This window comes from Crocuta crocuta, unplaced genomic scaffold, assembly GCF_008692635.1.
Source record: "Crocuta crocuta isolate KB4526 unplaced genomic scaffold, BGI_CrCroc_1.0 scaffold168, whole genome shotgun sequence".
Taxonomy (NCBI): Eukaryota; Metazoa; Chordata; class Mammalia; order Carnivora; family Hyaenidae; genus Crocuta; species Crocuta crocuta.
This window is the reverse complement of record NW_027532591.1, coordinates 2252193-2271619: the sequence shown is the minus strand read 5'-3', so window position 1 is coordinate 2271619 and position 19427 is coordinate 2252193. Positions and strand designations below refer to the sequence as shown.

The following is a 19427-nucleotide window of genomic DNA, read 5'->3' as shown; positions in this document are numbered from 1 at the left end:
GAAATCATTTTGAAACTAAGGTTTAGACACAAATGGTGTCTTGTTATTGGATACCATATGTGGCAGCAATTTTATGACATGTAATTATTTATGTAAACTCACTTATAGTGTTCCAGAATTAAAAAAATTAAAAAATTTCCTTTGAATGTTGAAATGTACATTAATGTTTAATTTTTCAACCAGGAACTTTTAAAGGGCAAAAAACAATGCTTTTGTTTTTTCAAAGGATAATAATTTTATTAAGCATTAAAACTTATAATGTGCTTTCAATTTATATTATCTCTGTATTCTTCCAATCATCTATGTTATGTAGAGAAGTGTTTAGTCTAGAGATTAGAGTCATATTGCTGAAATTCGAATCCCAACTCTGATTCTTACTTACATGCTATGTAACTTTGGGTAAGTTATTTTATATCTTTGTCCCTTGCTGTTCTATTATGTAAAATGGGGATAGTAATGGTTTTTTACCTCACAGGGGTTGTTGTGAGAATTAAATAGGTTAGCACACTTAGCATTTTGGACAGTATGTGGCATGTAGAAATGCTCAGAAAATGGTTTCAATTGAAAATTAATACTCATATTAATTACCATGAGATAAATATTCATATTTCTATTAATATAATCCTTACTTTATAGTTGAGAAAACAGTGGTTGGAAGAAGGTAACTGAATTTTCCAGATCATTTAGTAAGTGGCAGAGCTAAAACTTGAGCCTAGACCTTCTAATTGAAAGTTCAATGACATCATGTAATAAGTATTCTGCTCCCTACAACAGGACTTAGTAAATATTTTTGGATGATAATAGTTGAAAGCCAGTGTAACTGAGGAATCTCCCTGGGAATTCTGAAGACAATTAAGAGTAGAAAAATTAAAATAAATTTTTTGGTTTTATTTAATTAATGTTTGTACTTATCAGTGCATTTTAAAAAATATAAATGTATTCTTAATTTGAGGCAACTGATTGTTTTGGTTGTGGAAGGTGGGATAAGTCTGGCTTCTTAGGCCAAATTTTAATGAGAGCAGATAAAATTACCTTAAAGTTAATTGATAAAGTTTTGAGGGGAGAATTTTCTTATTATCTGGAATCACTGCCTGATTAACCCTAGATCCAGGCAGCCAAAGAATGGCACAGTTGAAAGGAACCTTCAAGGTTAGGTAACTCAATATTCTCATTTAGTAGATGAAGCTCTTAGAAGGTAAGTAAGTTACCTATGGTGGGGCAGTGAGTCAGTTAATCTAGGTTTCAGGTCTGCTGATTCCAAGGCTAGTATTCCATCTATGATAACACAACTGGTGCTTAGTAAAATAAGTAACATGCCAGTAGAACTAGTAAAATAATTAATTGAAAATGGTGGTATTAAGGTTAAAGTTTAATTCTGAGTGTTCTTTTGGAGAAAGACACTCTAGAGCTTATTTTAAAGCAGGATATTGCTGTGCTCTTCAGGCGCAGTAAATACTGATTTCTCAATTTCTTTGTTGTTGTCTATAGTCAGTTGACTATCTTCACTCTTCTTCAGCTGTTGATATCTGATTTGGGAAATTGCCAGATTCTTTGCTTTTATTTTTTTTTTATCACATTCCACTGTGGAAAATTATGGGCAATTCATTTCTCATTAGAATGGAAGTCAGAGAGGAGACATAATGAATAGAAGTCACAACTAAGTGTATACATTTTCTTTTTCTAAATTGAAGTATAATTAACATACAGTGTTAGTTTCTGGTGTACAGTGTCATGATTCAGCAATTCTATATATTACTTAGTGCTCATCAATATAAATATACCTTTTTTTTTTTACTTGAGAGAGAGAGAGAGTGAGAGTGAGCAGGGAATAGGGGCAGAAGGAGAGAGAGTGAATCTTTTTTATTTTTTTATTTCTAAAATTTATTTATTTATTTTTTTACAAATAGTTTATTGTCAAGCTGGTTTCCATATAACACCCAGTGCTCATCCCCACAAGTGCCCTCCTCCATGCCCATCTCCCCCCTCCCTCCCACACCCATCAGTCCTCAGTTTGTTCTCATCATTCAAGAGTTGGAGAGAGAGTGACTCTTAAGCAGGCTCCACTCTCAGTGCATCTTGGGATCATGACCTGAGCCAAAATCGAGTTAGATGCTCAACTGACTGAGCCACCTAGGTTCTGTAAGAAAAATATACTCTTTATCATACACCTTTATTTATTTCATCCCTCCCTCCTCAACCTCCTCTCTGGCAACCTACATTTTTGATATAAGTGTTCTGTTGGTGGAAAAAATGGAAATTAATTTCATGGCTGTTCTTGAATTTACCATTATTATTCTTATGTAGCAGCAACTTTTAATTTTTGTTTAAAATCTTACTCTACATATCTTTTAACATATTCTGATGCAAGTTTGGAAATTATCAAAAATAGTACAAACTGCATAATATTGTTGTGAGAATTAAGTAGGATCAAGTATACTAGAGGTGATTTATATAAAGCTGAATTCAAAATACATAACTTATTATTGTACTTTTTTTTAAACTAGGAAACTGAAGTTTAGTTGTGATTCTTTCTTGGTTTATTGGGGCTTGCCGCATGTTACATGGAACATCCCAATCTGACAATCTGTCTTGCATAGCACAAACAGATCTGCTGGGTAATAAGGACTGGAAGTGCTGCTTGAACCACAGCCTGGACTAGCTGGAAGGCTTTTCTTATCCTGGTCTGTATTCAGAATTGGCAGCCTTGTAGACTGTGAATACTGAACCTATAAGTACTGAATGATGACAAATATTGCTGTCAGAGCTCATAATATTTAAATGTATGTGCTATTGAGCTGCATGAACTTCTATTAAAACACGGTTGTTTCGATTTTTATTACCAGGTAACCTTGGACGGGTGGACCAGGTCTCTGAGTTTGAGTATGACTTGTTCATTAGGCCGGATACCTGTAATCCACGTTTCCGAGTCTGGTTCAACTTTACTGTTGAAAACGTGAAAGAATCACAGGTGAGGGAAATACTGGATATCTTGTGTGGTTTTCATAAGAAGATTATGCTTTTGTTTTACTTTAGAAATACCAAAGTAATGACTGAATTAAGAATGCATTCTTATACATCTATAGCAATGATACAGTTTTAAGCTATATACAGAAATAGGTATAATATACTGGCTCTTGTTATCTGGTGGCTATTAATTAATACAAGTAGATTATCTGAGAACAAAAAGTGTTCTTTACAGATTGAAGAATTAGCATGATGTGTAGGTTTCCTTGAGGGGTATTGTAAGGAACCATTAGAAGTGACTTGCTATTATGTTTATTATAGAGTGCTGTTCTCTATATTATTTCTTCTTTATAAAGATCTGTGAGAGATATTTCTCATAGACCTCAGTTTCAGAAAAAGCTTTTCTTCTCTTTACAAGAAGGTATTTATATCTTAAAAATTATGTATTCTTGTAGCTTATCCTATTTTTCCTTTTCTTTGTCTGTTGGAAAGCTCAGAGCCAATTTTATAGCTCTCTCAAATGATTCTTGAAAACCTTTTTTGCTTGTGTTTTTATGTACTAATTTTTCTTTCATTCTGATCATATTAATGTCTATTTGACCATAATTTCTTTATCTATATTTCCTAACAGTGTATGTTTTTTTATAATCCTGTTCAAATATTTTGAGTGAGAGAGTATTGATGAAAATAGAACTAAATGCATATGCCTTGAACAAACTTTAATGAACATCTAACCCTAAGAAATCATTTATATCCTTCTATTATTGAAGGATAATTCAATACAATTAGCTGTATTGAGACAGCTAATCATGGAAGACTGCACAAGCTTTGTACATATAGTGACATGATTCTTTTAAGCAGATGAAAGCATAGCCCTGCAACGTAATATCTTCCTTCTTCCTTCAGGTTCATCTTTTTCTAGATACTTGGGATAAAATGGGGGTTGGTTTAATTTCCCCTCTCAAGTCCACCTATTGTCTTTGCTCTTTCAACTGGTTGCTTGCTCCTCTCCATTTTTCTCAACTGCAATTAGATTCATATGTTAGATAGTGATCAGTGCCTGGAATTTAGGAACTGTTACTAGCATGCTGGCTAGTAGTAGAAGTACTAGAAGAGTAGTAGAAGGAACAGTCCCTTCAATTTGCTTTTGATTCTCTTAATTTTCTACAGCATGAATGGTACGTGACTGTATGTAATGACATAGGTATATATCATGTTTAATGAAGTTTAAGGACTAACTGGAAGGACTTAAATAGATGGGAGAGCTCTTTATATGGTTGGCTAAACATGGTTAAAACAAGTGGAAAAGATATTAAACCCTACACTGATAGCTGCTCAAGGGCATACTTTAGTTCCTAGCTTTTTGTTTTGGTTTTACTTATTCTCCCATGAGAGAATTCCTTTTTCAGCTTTTCATAGTAAGAATAACAATATTCTCCCCTTACCCATTTTAGGATAACCATACTTTACCTGACCAGGGGTTCACCTGGTGATAGGATTATTTTCTTGTTCTAATATGATACTTAGTAATTCTCAAAATTCATTTTCCAAGTCTGTGTAACTGAGTCTTGAGAGTACAACTCATTGCAGGAGACTTTAGCCACATCTACAAGACTGAGTTTTGGCACTCCAAGTTTGGGTCCCTATTAAGATCTCTCTGCTACCATGAGGTAGACATACAACCTCTCATTGTTCTGTTGGTGTTTCTGTCTAATGTCAGCAAATTATAGTTGTAATGTACACCGCTGAAAAACAAACAATAATTCGGAGGCAGTATAATCAATTCATTATGAAGGAAGGGAAACATTTTCTTAAAAGCAATAGAATCTTCCAAGATTTCTAATTTCCCAAAGGGGTTTACTGTTTTCCTCTTTATGTATAGCACATGAACATCTTTCAGCTTGCATATTGTATCCAGGAATCCACTAACTCCTAAGACTTGAGACCTATTACTTTTCAAACAATAGAATCCTCTATCCTAATTGTATCTTTGCTAAATAGAGACTTAGGGATAGCTCTGATATTATTATGTTTCTTGACTTTTGGCCACATTAAATTCTTAGCCCAATTTTCTTGCACTTTAGTCTCTGTATAGAGAATATTCTTACATAGCTTCTTTTTTTTAAATAACTTTTTAAATGTTTATTTTTGAGAGAGAGACAGAGTAGAAGTGGGGGAGGGTTAGAGAGAGAGGAAGACACAGAATCTGAAATAGGCTCCAGGCTCTGACCTATCAGCACAGAGCTCGACGCGGGGCTTGAACCCACAAGCTGTGAGCCTCCACAAGCTGTGAGATCATGACCTGAGCTGAAGTCAGATGGTTAACCAACTGAGCCACCCAGGTGCCCCTCTTACGTAAGTTCTGTGGTCAGAAGGAAGGGTGGGGATGTTGACTAGACAGGGAAAATGTGTTTCTTATGTTGTGCTACCTGAGACAGTTTTTTGAACGGGTTGCTCATAAATTTCAGTTTCTTGTACTTTACTCTTCTATGTGCTTACAGGTATGCTATTATCTCTTTGAGAGTGTTATAATTTTTATGCTATATGTTGAAGTCATACAGCTTCTTTTGCATTCTTATCTATCAGTTAAGCAAGTACATGAATGTGTTCCAAACAATTATTCTAATAACAGAGTTGGTGCTGTTTTTATGAATGCTTATTTTTAAAGTTGGAAGAACCAATACTGACTCTGACTCTCTGGGTTTCTATCTTGATATCCAGTGCTATTCTACCCTTGCTACAATTAGAAATCATGAACTTGTTTATCTGGTTTCCTGGAGTATGATGCTTTATAAGCCTGTTTCTTTGGGCCATTGTTTCATCAACTGTAATAACATTATATAGTTATGGAAATCTGTTTCAAGATGGCATAAAGATCTGCTGGAAAGATACAATATATATCTCTAGCTCACAGGATATTTGTTTTCATGGTTGTCTACATGAAAGAGAATGGTTTTACTGTTTGGTTTGACTTGTGAGGTCTGTTTTTATAATGTCTCTTCCTATAATCTTTTCCATCTCTCTAATTTCCTTTAAAATGAGACCTGCATGAATGTAATCTAGTCAGGAACCTTATTTAGGGTTTGATGCTAGCAAGCAAAAGAAATATTAGGCCACAAAGGCTGAGTCCATTAAATGAATGTTAAAAAACATGGCATCAATATACTGTACAAATGGGTCTAGCTTTTGGGATATTTTCCTTGACATTTGTAAGAAGTGACATAAGCTTTGGAGCATATGGTGCTGTTTTCTAGGGCTGATATATTAACACCCAAGAGTAGTTGCTAAATAGTGCATTTGCAAGAGTCTATGAAAACTAAACATCATGATACCTTTATTAAAAAGTAATTTTCTCTCTGAAAAACCTGTATTAAAAATTATGTGGGTATTTATCACTTGTGTGATGTGAAAGCAAATTTTCCTATTTAAATACTTATAATAAAACTCAGCCAATAAAAGGGGAAAAATGATAGGTCTTGACTTTTAAACTCTGTTTTCTTTCTCTTATATTGTTTTTATCTCTTTGAATTAATTTTTCCCCTTTTTGATTAAAGTAGCTTATGTTCAATGTGGTAAATTTGGAAAATATAGACAATTATTAGAAGCAGATAAAAAGCACACGTGTGCGCACACACACATAATCTTATACTACCTAGAAACAGATATTATTAGCTTTCTGGCATATTTACTTCTAGGATTGTTTATTTCCTACTTTGCTTTTGGAAGCATAATTAATTTTTCCCTATACACATTTTTATGTTTTGCTTTTAAGAAAATTAAGTATTTTCACAAGTAATTTTCTATCACTAAAAACTTCATAAACATGGCTGTACAATAGCTTTTCGCTGTTGGACTATTTCCTTACTCTTGGGCATAAAGATTATTTTGTATTATCTCTTGTTATAAATAACACTTGTAGTGAAAAATCTTCATGCATGAAATGTTACCCATATTTCCTTTTTTCTTACTTAGAATAAATTCCTATGAGGGGAATTGATAGACAAATGATATGAATATTTTGAAACTCTTGATACATATTTCTATATTGGTACCAGAAAATGTATACTATTTTACTATCCAACAGCAAGCAGTCAGAGATGCTGTTCCTTGAATTTCTTGCTTTGAATTGTATCATGAACTCAGTATTTCATATATAGAATAAATTATTTCCTTTTCATCATTTGCTTTGAAACTTTGCACAAATAAATGGGATATAATGTAGTGTTTCAAGCCTTTAGTCATAAAGAAATTAACTGCATTCCAGCAATAATATTGGACAACAAAACAGATCCTTTTATTTTTTTTTGGCTCTTTTTCTCATTTCATCAGTCTTCCTTAGTCTGGGTGTGCCAACTGATTGTTCTCTGAGGTATGTAATGGAAGATTAAAAAAAAAAAGAAATTTTTTTTTTAAACAATGAAGTGTTTCTTACATTACTATAAGTAGTAATGTAGTTTAAACACACACACACACACATACGTACACTCACACATATTTATATATGGCATATCTGAATTGGACTTCAGAATTCCAGGACTTTGCTGCTTCTTTATTCTCCATCTTGGAGATTTTAGGTTCAGTAAAACTTCATCCTAGCCAAAATCAGTACTGCACAGAGGCAGCATATCACAGTAGAAAAAGCACAAACGATGGATTTAAACACATTTGGGTTTAAATCCTGACTCTGATATTTATGAGCTGTTTTACCCTTGATCAGTTATTGTCTTGATGCCTCAATTTTCCATATGTAACTGAATGTAATACTACTACTTTATGTCAGTGTTGTGAATATTATATGAGACAATGTTGCCAAGAGCCTACCATGGTGTTTGGTAGATAGATAATAGGAGCTCAATACTTGTTGGCTATTGTTTTTATTAAAACATCAGAACAGTAGAAATCATACTAAAAACAGCAAGAGCAAACACCATAACACATTATTACTAGATTACCAATGCTGGTTTTGTTTTGTTTTGTTTTGTTTTGTTTTGTTTTGTTTGTCTTTCTCCTTTTATTCTGCTTATCCCCTTCTTATTCCTCCTCCTCCTTCTTTCAAATCTACTATTGGTCATTATCATTATCATCAAACAAATTGTAATGGTTAAGAACAGAGATTCTGTGTTGAATTGTTGAATTATAAGCCCAGCTTTGCCACTTATTTCCTAGCTCTGTGATTATGGGAAATCTATTGATCTATTTCTGTATTTAAATTGTCAATTTCTATATCTATTTAATGTGTTAATGGTAATATGTAGTTGAGTTGCTCTAAGAATTATATGTGATAATGCATGCAAGACACATAACCCAATGCTTGGCACAAAAGAGATGATCAATAAAGGTAACTATTAATATTACTATCCTTCTAGTACTCCTATAAAATATAACATAGGTTCTTATTTTCCCTGTCATTCATTATAGAAATAGCTAACATTTTTTGAAGACTTCTATGTTATAGGTCCTTTATATTACTTTGTCTAATCTTTAGAATAGTCCTTTCTTGTAAATGCTATTAACCACTTCCCCTTACCCCCATCATTTTATAAGTGAAGAAACTGAAGAAAGGGAGACACAGACAGGATAAATAACTTGTTAGAGGTAATGCAATTAGTAAATGGTAGAGTCAGGATTTGTACCTAAGTAGTCACTATAGAAATTTGGAAAATATAAGTTAGTAACAGGAGCAAAGAAAACAAAACAAAACCTAAAACTATAATCCTACTAACTAGAAGGCAGTACTGTGAACATTTTTACATACTTATTTTTAGGTTTACTTATATTCTGTTTATGTTTTGGAATGCAGTATTTGCTGGTTCCAGAGCTTTTTCTCTTCTACCTAATGCTGCCTCTCAAAATATCATCTCAGTAGATGATTAGAAACCAATAGCTAAAATTTAAAACCCATTAGAATTAAGACTTGATTAGGAATGAGGAAGAACATCTCATTAGGATGAGAAATAAACTTTCTTATTTGATAAAGAATCTCTTCAGAGAATCAGACCAAGCACTGTACATGTGGTGAAACTTTAAAATCATTCACTTGAAAATTGAAGCTGACACAAACACATGCAAAGGTATTCCATGCACATGGATTAGAAGAACTAATATTGTTAAAATCTCTATATTTTCTAAAATAATCTACAGATGTAATTCAATCCCTATCAATATAACAACAGCATTTTTTTACAGAACTAGAACAAATAATACTAAAATTTGTATGGATCCACAAGAGACCTCAAATAGCCAAAACAATTTTGAAAAGGAAAAGAATGAAAGTGGAGGTATCACAACCCCAGATTTTAAGATAGACTGCAAAGTTGTAGTAATCAAAACAGTATGTTACTAACACAAAAATAAACACATAGCTCAATGGAACAGAATAGAAAAACCAGAAATAAATTCATGAGTATATGGTCAATTAATCTATGACAAAGAAAGTAAGAATATGCAATGGGAAAAAGACAATCTCTTCAACAAATGGTGTTGGGAAAACTAGACAGCTACATGCAAAAGAATGAAACTGGACCATTTTCTTACACCATACACAAAAATAAATCCAAAATTGATTAAAGACATACTGAATACTGAGAACAAACTGAGGACTGATGGGGAAAGGGGAGAAGGGAAGGGGGGTGATGGGCATGGAGAAGATCACTTATTGGGATGATGCTGGGCATTATATGGAAACCAACTTGACAATAAACTATAAAAAGAGAAAGTGCTGCTATAAACATTGGGGTACATATGCCCCTATGCATCAGCACTCATGTATCCTTTGGATAAATTACTAGTAGTTCTATTTATTACTTTTAATCTTCACGCTAACTTTGGGAGGTAGGCACTATTATCATCTTTCTTTTGTAGATGACAAAATCAAATTTGCCTCTTGATTTTACCACTTTCCAAATCAATTTCCTGAATTTACATGTGTCTTTCAGTCTATGCTACTATCATTCAAATTCAGTTTACTCTCTTACCTTGCCTGGACAATGGCAGTTATCTTCCAACATGTAGCTTTGTCCAGCGTCTTGTGCTATTTAAGTCCATCTTTCATATTGACCCGGAGCATTCTATGTAAACTGCAAATCTAACTTTGCTGCTCTACTGCTAAACCCCTTTAATGTTCCCTTTTGCCTTTATAGAAAAGTTCAGGCTACTTAGCTTGGCATGGGTGTGCTTCGAGATCTGGCCCCTATCTAGTTTGCTTTGCCATACTTACTGGCCTTCTTGTAGTTTCTTGCAGAGACCATGTTGTTTCTCACCTCTCTGCATTTTGCTGTCTCTTTCCTATAATGCCCTTCCAATGCTTCTTCATTTGGAGCAAGCTTGTGCTTTGGAGTCATACTACCCGGGTTCATATTCTACTTAGCTCTTTATTGTGTGGCCTTGGTTAAGAGATTTTATGCTCTATATGTCTCCGTTGCCTATCTATATGATAACCGTATAATTAAGCTATTGAAGTTTACCCTGACACTTAGAAAGCCCTCCATTATTGTTAGCTTTCTTATCATTAATATTCAACAAATATTTAATGTGTACCTATGATATGCTAGACACTGTTATGGGTAGTCAGGAATCAGCATGGAATAAGACATATGAGATTCTTCTGTTATGGGGAAGCTTATGTTATATTATGAGAAGAAAGACAATAAATGGGAGAAAGTAAACAAATAAGATATTTTTAGAAAGTGACACATGCTATCACAGTTTGTTTATCCAGTTAAGGGATTTTGCAGATGTTTCCAGTTTGGGGAAATTATAAGTTAAACTGATATAAATATTCTTGTACTTTTTTATGTGTTTGTGAATATAAGTTTTCATTTCACTTCGGTAAATACTTGGGAGCAGGATTGCTTGGTCATATGGTAAGTAAGTGTATGTTTAACTTTGTAAGTAACTGCCAAACTGTTTCTCAAAGTGGCTGTATCAGTTTGCATTTCCATCAGCAATGTATGAGAGTCCTTGCCAGCAGTTTGTATCATCAGTGTTTTTTAATCTTAGCCATTCTAATAGATGCACATTTGTATCTCATTGTGATTTTTGTTTAAATTTCCCTAATGAATAATAAATTTGAACATCTTCATGTGTTTATTTTCCATCTGTATTTATTCTTTGATGAAGTACCTGTCCAAATTTTTGTTAGTGTTTTAAATTGGGTTGTTCGTTTTATTAAGTTTTGAGGGTTTCTTATATATTCGAGGTATAAGTCATTTCATTTATCATCTCAGACTGAGGTGTATCCTTTTATTCCTTTGAGTATCTTTCACAGAACAAATTTATAAGTTTTTTAAAGTCCAGTTATTTTCCTGTTATGGATCATACTTTTTATGTTAATTCTAAGAAATCTTTGTCTAACTGAAGATCACAAGATTTTCTTTCTTCTGAAAGCTTTGTGTTTGTAAGTTTTATATTTAGGCCTATGATCCATTTTAAATTAGTATTTATAGATGGTGTGAACTATGGATTGAGTTTTTTCTTGGAAGGTTTTTTTTATTTATCTTTTGCATATGGATGTCTAATATTTCAGTACCATCTGTTTTAAAAAAAAACTTCCCTTTTTTTATAAAATTACTTGCATCTTGCTTAAAATCAATTGACCATATATATGTGGGTCTATTTCTGAACTGTTTTGTTCAACTGAACTATATGGCCATCTCTTCTCCAATTCCACACTGTCTTGATTTCTGTAACCTAATATCAGGTCTTGAAATCAGGTGGTATAAGTCTTTCAACTTGTTATCCTTTTTCAAATTCTTTTGGTTACTCTAGCACCTTTGTCTTCTCATGTAAATTTTAGACTGAGTTTTTTGATTTCTACAAAAATATCCTGTTATCTTGCTGGAATTTTGATTGGAATTGTAGGAGAAATTGGCATATTGACATCTTAACAGTAGTGTTTCTTCCAATCCATGAGTGTGATATATCTTTCCATTTATTTATATCTTAATTGATTTCTTTCATCAATTATTTTTGTTTATAATTTTTTTCCGCATACAGATGTTACACAAGTTTTGTTAGATTTATCCCTAAATATTTCTTTTCTCTTTGGTTCTAATGTAAATGAGATTATTTAAAAGTTTTTAATTGCTAACTTGTTTTTTGTTAGCATATAGTAATATGATACTGAATTTATAATCTGCATCCTTGCTGACTGACTAATTATAGTAGCTTATTTGTCAATTGAGATATTCTGCATAGGCAATTATGTTGTCTAAGAATAGAGAATGTATGCCTTTTTAAAAAAAAAATAGTTTTGTTGTTTTCACCAGCTGTGACCTCTATTACACTGATGAGTAGGTGTAGTGAGAGTAGACCTGATTGTCTCATTCCAAATTTTAGGGGAATGCATCCAGCCTTTCGCCACTAAGTATGAGGTTACTTATGATGTTATGTAGTTTTAAAAATAGATATATTTTATTAAATTTTTAATGTTTATTTATTTATGGGGGGGAAAGGGCAGTGAGAGGGGGAGACACAGAATCTGAAGCAGGTGCCTCTAGATATCTTTCATTAAACTGAAGACATTCCCTTTCACTCTGAATTTGCTAATAGGTTTCAGCATGAATGGAGGTTGAATTTTGTCAAATGCCTTTGCAGTTTTTAAAGCAAAGCTTAGTCACAAAATTTCATAGTTGAAAGCAATGTTAATTACCATTTCCTCCTATATGAGGCCTCCTATATTTGCTGTCATGTGAAATTTATATTCTTAGAATAACATAGTAATTCTCTATAACTAAAATATAGATAGCCCCATAAGGGATTTTATTAGATTTTCATTTATTTATTTAAGAATGTATACAGTAAAGCTGTGAAGTAACCATTAAATTAGGCAACAAAACTGAGACTAATATAAGTAACTAGCTAAAAGTCAGCAGTCCAGACAACTCTGACAACTTAACATTCTCCTAATATATTGTGTTCTTTTTGTATTTTTAACCTTTGCATCCATGTTTCTAGAATGCCTTTACACTCTTCATCCTTTAAACCTCGTATCTTTTCTTTTCTATAAGAAACATGAGGTTCAGACGGATGAAATGAGTCATTCAAGGTTTTATGGCAGTGCTGAGTTTACAGCTCAGCTCTCTTGACTTCCATGCTAGTCTTTTGCTCCTTCACTATGATCTGCTCTGGTGTTTATTTAAAACATAGTTTCATTTTCTTTTCTTGTCTTTGTCTCCCACATGCAAAAGTTTTGGGGGCTTTGCTGATGCTGGCATTGTTCAAGATACAGAATTTGGCAAACAACTTTCATTTTCAAAAATTAGTATATCAAACCTAATTTTATACCACGATTACTCTTATCTCATTGATTCTGTTGTACTGAATTATAAGTAGACTGTAGAATAATTATTATTGATTTCATACTCTATTATGTGTAAGTAGAATTGATTATAATAAATTTTTCTAAATTGTTTTAAATTTGTAGTATATAATATAAAGTGATTTTGACATAATCTAGGAATTTTCTCTTTAACATTTAGAAATATTATATTGTTGATGTGTGAACACTAGTGATAAATGCACTGGATAAATGGGAACCAAATATGGAAGCAAATTTTCTTTTCCTTTTTATTCTTTTTCATTTTCTCTAAAAGATAAGAAATTAATCTGTAAAAAATAGTATTTGATGACCCAACAATATTTATTGTGTCATGTTTAAAAAACATATCTGAATAAATAACTATGTTTGGTTCAGGATATTTTACATACTCCTGCATGTGATTGATATTTGTTGATTTCTTTTTTAAAATATTCCTTTGGTCAGTTGATTGAATGTGCCTAATTACCCAATCCACTTCAAAAGAATTGAAGAAAGTTGGGAACAAAGAAGCTTAGCTACTTTCTTTTACTGAATTCATCTGAGTATGTAATGAATGCTTAGATTGGGAGGCTGAAACTAGTAAGGGAGTGTAGAATCAAACCGTTGTGAATTTAAATTCAAGCTTAATAACTACTCAGTAGTTGTTGTCTTTCAGCTAGTTACTTAACCTGTGATTCTTATTTTGCATATCAAATAATATTATTTCAAAGCATTGTTTACATTAAATGAAGTAATTTATTAATTATTTTATTGATTTCATTTGAAATTAAACCAAGTAATGAACATGTAGTAAAGTCCCTGGCACAGGGTTTACTTTTAGAAAACATTGTTAGGCTTATTCAACAGGTATTTATTAAGAACTTTTTATATGCCAGGCACTATGCTAGGCACTGAAGATAATAGTGGCAAAAAAAAAAAAATGTCCTATGACTCATTGAGCTTGAATTTTCATGAGAGAAAAGCATATAAAATATTAGGTTAGTTTAGTGGCTAAGTTTTATGAGGACAGTGAACCTTATCACTAATCTAAATTATTATTTTAGATTCCAAGGTACTTTCTCAGTTTAATTATGTTTAATTCAGGCTCAAATGTTTCTCTAACCATCATAGAAAGTGTTTCAGTGTTGTTCATTGATAAACAAATAATTGAGTTTTTGATGAAAAATAGGAATATGGCTAGGGAGAGTATCTTCATTTATTCAACAAACATTTTCATGACCCATGTGAACCAAGGCATTTGTATAATGAAGACCCTTTTTCTACTAATAGGGCATACACTTTAGTAGTAAGTTTAAGTTAATTATACAAAAAATGTAAACCAATGTATAAAATAATTAATTTAGTACTAGAGATACAGGAAAATATTGAAAGTTTACTACCTTTAATTGGGGTAGGGCTCAAGTAGTAGTTAAAGGAGGATTATAGAGAGAAGATGTTACTAGAGCTAGATGTCCTTAGGGCTAGTCTTGAATAGGGAAAACTCACCTTAGTCAAGTAAGTATCATAAACCTGATATGATAGCCACAAACTTCAATTTTATAGTGGAATAAGTGGTAAAAAATCAAATCATATCATGATGCCAATTTATATAAAGCAAAACGTATCTTTGCATTTTCATTAAGTTTTAAACTTGGCCATAGAGTATGGAAGTCATTTTCACCATTTATTGTAGTTTAACATCAACATTCTATGATGTGACATGAAATGCTTACTTGTTTGAGGAAAACTCTCATGAGCTTCCCTGTGAGGATTTCATGGTGGTTTTTCTTCCTCCTCCTCCTCCTCCTCCTCCTCCTCCTCTTCTTCTTCTTCTTCTTCTTCTTCTTCTTCTTCTTTGACTCTTTTTGTGTGGTTTTTAACTGCTAAACAATTAAAGAAGATCCAAATTTAGACTGGTAACTTATTGTGACATAAACTTATAAATATTGCTGTTGCAGTATAAATAAAACACAGATGTAGAAAGTGAAAAAGATCTTTATGCAAATGAAACTCTGGGTACTAGAAACAGAGCATCTTAGTCTAGATGAGTCTTAAAGCTATGGGTTGTTTGGCTGATCTACTGCCAAAGGAATGAGAGATTGATATTTAAATTTTATGCAAAGTTTCATGAATAGTCTAAGCCTTGCTTTGGCAGAACAAAAGCAATAAAATCAAGAGGAAAAGGCACTGAAACTTTTATAGACTTTGATTTGCCGAATGTATAGAGAAAGCTTTGCAGTCTAACCAGATGAATTGTCCAACTCCTGTAATTCTCCATATGAATCTTGAATGATTCAAACTGTTTGGAACCTGTCTACGTTTATGTTCACCTTTCGATTTCAGCTCTCTAGCTTATAGCATTCTGTAGTGTGACAAACTAAATGCTGATGACTTTTTGACTTGAACTCCAGTAACTCCAATATCACCTGATCCATCTTTCAACTGTCTATGAGATACCTCCACGTAATTATTGAACAGCAACTTTCCCCAATGTGTATATCTTCCTTTTAGTCTTTTGGTTTATTGCATCACTGTCTATTTGATTACACAACCTAGAAACATGGGATTCATCCTTGATGATTCATTCATTATTCATGCTGCCCCTTCAATTTGGAAAGCCTTTCTCCAATTCTCAATTTGCCTGGCTAATAAATCCTTTAAGATATAGGTTGTCTCTTCTACTCTGAGAAGCTTCTCCTTACTTCTAGTTGGTGTTCCTACAACTTTCGTTGTTGATGCTAACACAGCATTGTTATCCCTGGTATAATTGATGGTTTCTGTGCCTCTCTACTCCTTCATCTCCCCAGGATTTTTATCTGATTTATACTAGGGACTGAGACTTGATGATTTCTTATTTATATTTCTGCAAAATGGAGCTTGTTGTGAGGATTTAATGAGCTAATACTAGGATAAAAGAAGTATCAATAATGATTAGCTATTATTATTATTACTATTATTAATATATATTACTATTATCATCTTGGTTTTCTTAATACTTGAGATGATTCCTGCCTTAAAACATGGATATGTTAATAAAATGAATGTGTTTAGCAATTATCTTTGCAATGATGCCCTAGTACTGAGTCCTTTCTGACGTCAAGACTCCAGTCTTTATGGGGTAACCATATTTTCCTTTCAGGCGAATCTGCTTCTCTGGCCAGTGTTTTATATGCCTCAGTCTATACCTGAACTCAGAGGCCTGGTGCATGTTTTTCTCTTTTTTCCACCTAAAATATGCGCAGGGAACTGGAACCTGTGAACAATGATTGCATATAGATTAGAAGGTAAAATTCTAAATTAATGGTAAAGTCAGTGACAATGTAGAATGAACATCAGTTTAAGAGTTGGTATAGCTTTTAGAACTCAGTGTATATAGAGGCTTTCTCTGAGCCTCTTGACCATGTTATGTGTTTCCTCTGGGATCCTGTAGTTTTCTTTATCACCTCCAATCATAGCATTTAACACACTATGATGAAATTTTCTATCTTTGCTCTGATACTGTGAGCTTCTTGAGGGAACAATTTGTCATTTTTTTTCTCTGTCTCCCTAGGACTGGACCAGCTGTATAATTTTTGAGTCCCATTACAAGTTGAAAATGCAGGGCCCTTGTTAATAATATTAAGAATTTCAAGATGGTGACCACCATATTTATTTTCAGACTCATTGAGTACCGACAGTACACTACCCATTAGAGGCCCGAGTCTGCAAATGAGGATGTGACAAGGAATTTGGAGTAACAGTCAACTCTGGAGGCAGTAGAAGCACCAGACAGAAGCTCGTAGAGGAGCTGAAAAAAGCTCAAGCATTTTAAAACATATTAAATGGAAAAAAATAAAAATAAAACATATTAAATGGGCATCACTTTCTTAAACTTAGAATGTTCTTAAGTATTATGGCAGAAAAGAACCACAGAGGCAATGTGGATATAAGACCAAAAAAAGTTGGTACTCCTCAGTAGCCTGTTTTCTAGTCTCCACAGCCATGTTCTGCCTCCCCAGGTCCTACCCAAGATTCTCTGAGCTGTAGGAATAAGAGTTTTAAAAAAAATTTTTTTTCCAGGTGGCTTCCCTGGGGAATTCTACCAGACGTTTATTTATTTAACAAATAGTTTATTGTCAAGTTGGTTTCCATATAACACCCAGTGCTCATCCCCACAAGTGCCCTCCTCCATGCCCATCTCCCTCCCCTCTTCCCCACACCCATTAGTCCTCAGTTTGTTCTCAGCATTCAAGAGTCTCTCATGGTTTGCCTCTCTCCCCCTCCCCCACTATTTCCCCCCTTCTTCTCCCCTATGGTCCTCGGTTAAGGTCCTCCTAATCCTCCTATATGTACAAACATATTTGTCCTTCTCTTCCTCACTTATTTCACTCAGCATAACACCCTCAAGGTCCATCCATGTTGCTACACATGGCCAGATTTCATTCTTTCTCATTGCCATGTAGTATTCCATCGTATAGATAAACCACATCTTCTTGATCCATTCGTCCATTGATGGACACTTAGACTCTTTCCATGTTTTGGCTATTGTTGAGAGTGCTGCTATGAACATTGGGGTACATGTGCCCCTATGCATCAGCACTCCTGTATCCTTGGGTAAATTCCTAGCAGTGCTATTGCTGGGTCATAGGGGAGTTCTATTGTTAATTGTTTGAGGAACCTCCACACTGTTTTCCAGNAAGTAAGAAATTGCTGCGGTGGAGGTCAGGGTGGTTATTTCCTGCTTTCTCCTTTAGGGTTTTGATGGTTTGCTGTCTCACATTCAGGTCCTTTATCCATTTTGAGTTTATTTTTGTGTATGGTGTGAGAAAGTGATCTAATTTCACTCATCTGCGTGTTGCTGTCCAGTTCTCCCAACACCATCTGTTAAAAAGGCTGTCTTTTTTTCCATTGGATATTCTTTCCTGTTTTGTCAAAGATTAGTTGGCTGTATACCTTTGGATCCAGCTCTGAGTTCTCAATTCTGTTCCATTGATCTATGTATCTGTTTTGCCAATACCATACTATCTTGATGATGACAAGGTAGAGTCATCTTTAGCCNAGTTGGACGCTTAACCGACTAAGCCACCCAGGCGCCCCTCCTCTTTGCCAATTCTGATGCTTTTGATTTCCTTTTATTGTCTGATGGCTGATGCTAGTACTTCCAGCACTATGTTAAACAACAGTCGTGAGAGTGGACATCAATGTCGTGTTCCTGATCTCAGGGGGAAAGCTCTCAGTTTTTCTCCATTGAGGATGATGTTAGCTGAAGGCTTCTCAAAGATGGGTTTTATGATGCTTAAGTAGGTTCCTTCTATCTCTACTTTCTCGAGGGTCCTTATTAAGAAGGGATGCTGTATTTTGTCAAATGCTTTTTCTGCATCTATCGACAGGATCATATGGTTTTTATCATTTCTTTTGTTGATGTGATTTATCACATTGATTGATTTGCGATTGTTGAACCAGCTCTATAACCAGGAATGAATCACACCTAATCTTGGTGGATAATTCTTTTTCTGTGCTGTTGGATTCGATTTGCAAGTATCTTGTTGTGGATTTTTGCATCCGTATTCATCAAGGATATTGGCCTGTAGTTCTCTTTTCTTGCTGGGTCTCTGTCTGGCTTGGGAATCAGAGTGATGCTGGCTTCATAAAATGAGTCTGGGAGTTTTCCTTCGATTTCTGTTTTTTGGAATAGCTTGAGAAGAATTGGTATTATTTCTGTTTTAAACATCTGGTAGAATTCCCCAAGGAAGCCATCAGGTCCAGGGCTCTTATTTGTTGGGAGATTTTTGATAACTGATTCGATTTCTTCATTAGTGATGGGTCTGTTCAGATTTCCTATCTCTTCCCGTGTGAATTTTTGTAGTGAGTGTGTGTTTAGGAATTTGTCCATTTCTTCTAAGTTGTCCAGTTTGTTGGCATATAATTTTTTCCACAGTATTCCCTGATAATTGCTTGTATTTCTGAGGGGTTGGTTGTAATAAGTCCATTTTCATTCATGATTTATCTCTTTGGGTGCTCTCTCTTTTCTTTTTGAGAAGCCTGGCTAGAGGTTTGTCAATTTTGTTTGTTTTTTCAAAAAACCAACTCTTGGTTTCATTGATCTGTTCAATTGTTTCTTTGGTCTCTATGTTGTTTATTTCTGCTCTAATTTTTACTATTTCTCTTCTTCTACTGGGTTTAGGGC

At 33.8% G+C, this 19427-nt stretch overlaps 1 protein-coding gene across 9 annotated transcripts in view; it reads left to right on the top strand.

Annotated features, from left to right (window-relative positions):
- The window catches only part of AGBL4 (AGBL carboxypeptidase 4), a 1406556-nt gene that overhangs the window by 273446 nt on the left and 1113683 nt on the right, over positions 1-19427 (top strand). For all 9 annotated transcript variants that reach the window (XR_013338939.1, XM_077779716.1, XM_077779717.1 and 6 more), the window contains exon 3: positions 2844-2968. Coding sequence is in view for 8 of the 9 variants with exons in the window: in XM_077779716.1 (XP_077635842.1) it covers positions 2844-2968 (125 nt within the window). In the remaining variant the exon portion in view is untranslated. The remainder of the gene's footprint in view (positions 1-2843; positions 2969-19427) is intronic.